Source organism: Pleuronectes platessa, chromosome 21, assembly GCF_947347685.1.
Source record: "Pleuronectes platessa chromosome 21, fPlePla1.1, whole genome shotgun sequence".
Lineage (NCBI taxonomy): Eukaryota > Metazoa > Chordata > Actinopteri > Pleuronectiformes > Pleuronectidae > Pleuronectes > Pleuronectes platessa.
The window spans coordinates 1,920,990-1,925,000 of NC_070646.1; the positions used below are offsets into that span (position 1 = coordinate 1,920,990).

General features: G+C 42.7%; 1 protein-coding gene across 1 annotated transcript; it reads right to left on the minus strand.

The window, feature by feature from the left end:
- Positions 1 to 2,130: 2,130 nt before the first annotated feature.
- On the minus strand, positions 2,131 to 4,011 carry LOC128427232 (DPY30 domain-containing protein 1). Its single transcript, XM_053414328.1, has 3 exons — positions 3,865 to 4,011; positions 3,100 to 3,192; positions 2,131 to 2,472 (listed from the first exon to the last, which is right to left on the minus strand). The coding sequence occupies exons 1-3, from the start codon at positions 4,009 to 4,011 to the stop codon at positions 2,131 to 2,133; spliced, it is 582 nt and encodes a 193-aa protein (XP_053270303.1).

The window sequence follows — 4,011 nt, forward strand, 5'->3', positions numbered from 1 at the left end:
CAGAAGACTTGATTACACGAAGCTGTTTGATTCGGCCTCGCGTCTGGGGCGCGTCATTACGCACAGAGCCTCCGCCTCTGGATCAGAGGTCAGTGAGGAAACTGCAGCGCCATGCGGCCATGAGAAGGTTGAGCAATGAGCTGAGTCACGAGTCATGAGCTATAGTTAATCACATTAACACCATGAAAATCATCTTTACACAAGTCTAACAAACATTATTGTACATTAACATTAACACGAATGTCACCAAGGCCCAACAGGCCCCTTCTGAAACCACATTTAAATTCATTGGATCCAGAATATTGGGTTCTGCAGCAAATTAAAATCACTCATATCATGTCTGGGTTTTCTTTTCATTATGATTTGTTCTCTGAGAAATTAAGCAAAATGTGGAAAATCAAGATGATTAAAATATAAAATACAAGACACGACTTTGAAGCCTAAAAATCCCAAATAAAATATAGTTATTTAAGTTGAAATCAGAAAGCCCCAAAACATAAGAATAAAGCTTTATAAAACAATTGCAACTGGAAGATAGAAGCTTATTATAGCAATTAAATTGTTGTTTACGTTTCAGCACGTTTTTATATCATCAAACAACTAATAAAAAACAAACTTATCAAGTAGTTGAACAAACGTCAGTTTGAGTGGGTTGACAGAAAGGACAGAAACCTTCTTTGAGAAAAAGTATATATTTAATATTGACAGATAACAGTTACACATCCTAAAGTTTACATGTTTCATTTGTGTATTTATTAAAATGTAAAATATGGATCAGTGGATGAAGGATCGTTAAACTCTGACTTGGTCAAGTACCATCTGTGTCATTTTCTTCTTCCTGAAAAGAAACAAAGAAACTCAATGACGAATTATTCACACGTAAAAGATTTATGAATAAGTAGCATAGATTATAAACTCATTGATCCAGGCAGGTTGTGTGTGTTGGAACATTTGAAACGGATCATGAATCACTTTGGGTTCTTTACCTTCTCCTCAGCGTCGGTTGGATTTATCTCGTGTTCCTCTTGTAAAGTCACTGTTTCCTCTGCAGAGCGATCCGGGGTCTCACCTGTACGTCGCCCGGCGGCCTGAGATGAGACCACATCAGTTAAATGTCTTTTAGAACCATCTCCAGGATGTCTTCTACACCGCTGCCTCCTCTCAACCTGCTCTTCTGACTCAACAATGAGACAATTAAGAGAAACAATCTGCATTTTACACAAGAGAATATCTTTAAGTGAATGTTCAGTAGATTAATTGACCTCGGAAACCTGATCTTGAGGAGCAGGAGAACTTGAGTCACGTGTTTCCTGTTCTTCGGTAGAAAAGATCTCCTCCGGTTGGAGATCCTCATCCTTCCGGGGTGAGGCCGACTCCACCGGGACGGAATCTGCAGGTTTATCGGTTTCGTCTTCAGCAAACTTCTGGTAAAGATGACGTGATGCACAAAATGAGTAGAGAGAAGTAGAGATCAGGGAAAACAGTAATGAAGAGAATCCTGTCATCCTGCTCTTCTCAGCCTGAAACCTCTGTGCTTCCTTCACCTTCACACCTGAGGCCACGCTGTCCACTGCCACTCATCTGGTCCTCATGTCTTAATCACCCTGTATCTCTTGCTTTGTACAAGGAAATCTGAAATCCTCATGCTATATATACATGTTTATATATATAATACAAATCAGCAGGACAGGTCTATTTCAGCAGCCTCACCTTCTCTGGGTGCTTGGGGGAACGAGGGCCTTGATTCTCGTGATGCTCCTCAGTTTGGTCTGGTTCTAAATCATTGGCGTCTTGGATTTCGAGTGTCTGCTCGGGTTCATCATCCGCCTGTAGGGGTAGCTGTGAGACAGAATCACGTGCGATAGAAGTTTTAAATGGTTATTTTAAAGGAGACGTGATTCATTTTTCAGTGTTTCTGTCCTCTAGGTTAAAGTTGTGCTAAGTGAAAGTCTGTGGTAAAGGGAGCCCCTTGTGTCACTGCCTCTTTAATGGGTCAGAGTTTAAAAACATATCGATGCTGATTGGACAACTAAGAGAGACACACCCATCAAAGCAGACTGTATGAATTAAAATGATCAAACTTTAACATCACAGTAAATATCACATTTTTCTCCTGAGTTTAACATCTAATCATCTTTTCATGTGATACAAACCATCCAGATAAACAGACAGAAATAGTTTGGATGTAATTTGACCGTAGAGTCTCATCACCTCCTCTTTGTGTTCCTCCTCTGCCTGATTGGTGCTCGTCTCCTCAGCTTTCTCCTCTTCATCATTATCACGTGGCTCCTCTTTTGCTTCCTCTTCTGCTTGATCGCTCCTCGACTCCACTTTGCTTCTGTCGACTGGTGTCTCTGTGGCCTCCCCCCCGAGGTCAGTGCTCAGGGTCTCAGTGAGGGTCTCAGTGAGGGTCTCAGTGAGAACAGAGCTCGCCTCCTCCACAGCTTGTCTCTCAGTTACAGTATCTGTAACCTGGCAGACACACCACCTCCTTAGAGCACTTGACGTCCATCATTTGACGGCTGTTTCCACACCATGCAAGGCGAGTCATGCACAGACGTATCAGAATGAAGGCAACACCCATGCTCCACCACAAGCACATCAGCAAAGACCACGAAATCCAAACCAAAGGTCACAGGAAAGAGACCAGATTTACAAGGAGACTACAAATGATCAGGAAAGGAACCACCACCAGAAGCACACAGCTATGAGATCGACTTTATTTAAATCACCTCCTTTAAAGGGTCATTTTTCTGAGCTTCAGTTTTCTGTTCATCTTCCCCCAGCGTCTTTTCAGGAGGAGGAGTGTTCGGTTTGTCGTCTGGCTCCTTTTCAGAGATCTGTGGAAGTGTTGATACTGAAAGTGTCACTTGCTTTTCTGAACCTTCCTCTATTATCCAATCGTTCTGGAATTTTGACATTTTCTCTAACTTCCCTGGGAATAAATCATTAATCCTGATGAAGAAATCTGACATATTTAGGGAACTGATATCCAAGAGTAATTGGAAGATAAGTATTTACAATTTGATGCGACTTGATTCAATTTAAGGGGACTGTTTGGTTCCGTTAAAAACATCTGAGGGGTTTTTCTTAACCTACTTTTTTGGCCTCCTCCAGGGCCTCGCTGGCCTTCAGCTCCTCCTCTCTGGCTTTTGCCTGCTCCTTCTCCAGCAGAGCTAATTGGGCCTTTTTCTGCAAATAAAAAAGAAAAGAAAAGTGGTTCAACGTCAAGAAAGGAGACACTTACACTTCTGGACAACTGTAGAATAGTCGTAAGGGGCGTTATCATCCTTTCTTTTAATACTTCTTATGAGGCAGCTGTGGATCTCCAGACAAGCAGCGTTAGTCTCACAGTTTCTCAATCAAAGCTAAAGGTGGAGGGCTTTTTACTACCTAGTGCCACCAGGTTAAATGGCTTTGCCGTGCTCAGCCTGAGGAGCTTAGACCGTCTAATACTGTGTCATCCTTTACTACAGCTCCTCAACCCTGTTTGAAGATCAGGGGCTGAGTCTGTGGAAGTGCCAGTAGACGTATGAGTGGAACCAGCTTCATTTCTAGAGCTTTAAGAAGCAGGAGCAGTGTTTCTCAGGATCAATACTTCTGCACTGCAGGAATCAAACCTGCTGCTGATTAAAGCATGCATCATTAAATCTACTGTCTTTTTAGATTAAAGGGATAGTTCACCCCAAAAATGAAAATCATTATCTCCTCACCACTACTACTACTGAACTACTAGTTTTGTCAGAGTTGTAGTTTGGTCTCTTGGTTGTTGAGAAAGTGAACTAATGAATGTTTCCTCCTGGAGTTGTCACTATGTTGTTTAATGCTGCCCCCTGGTGTCAAGAGGCCGAACCAGCAACTTACCCCCTTTTCCTCCTGGACATTTGTGTTGTGTTTGAGGAGCCAGTGAGCAAGGCACAGGACGGGGTTGAAGGGGCGCTGCTCGGCCACCTCAGCCAGTCCCTCTGCCAGACACTTTCCAAGATGTTTCCGGATGTACTCGGAGTCCAT

What these genes read in the sequence shown, in the direction of transcription:
- LOC128427232 (XM_053414328.1), bottom strand. Translation starts at nt 4,011, where the DNA reads ATGGACTCCGAGTACATCCGGAAACATCTTGGAAAGTGTCTGGCAGAG. An exon ending in ATGTCCAGGAGGAAAAGGGG is followed by an intron (nt 3,193 to 3,864) that starts GTAAGTTGCTGG and finishes TTTTATTTGCAG; the next exon opens with AAAAAGGCCCAATTAGCTCT. An exon ending in CCCTGGAGGAGGCCAAAAAA is followed by an intron (nt 2,473 to 3,099) that starts GTAGGTTAAGAA and finishes TGTGTCTGCCAG; the next exon opens with GTTACAGATACTGTAACTGA.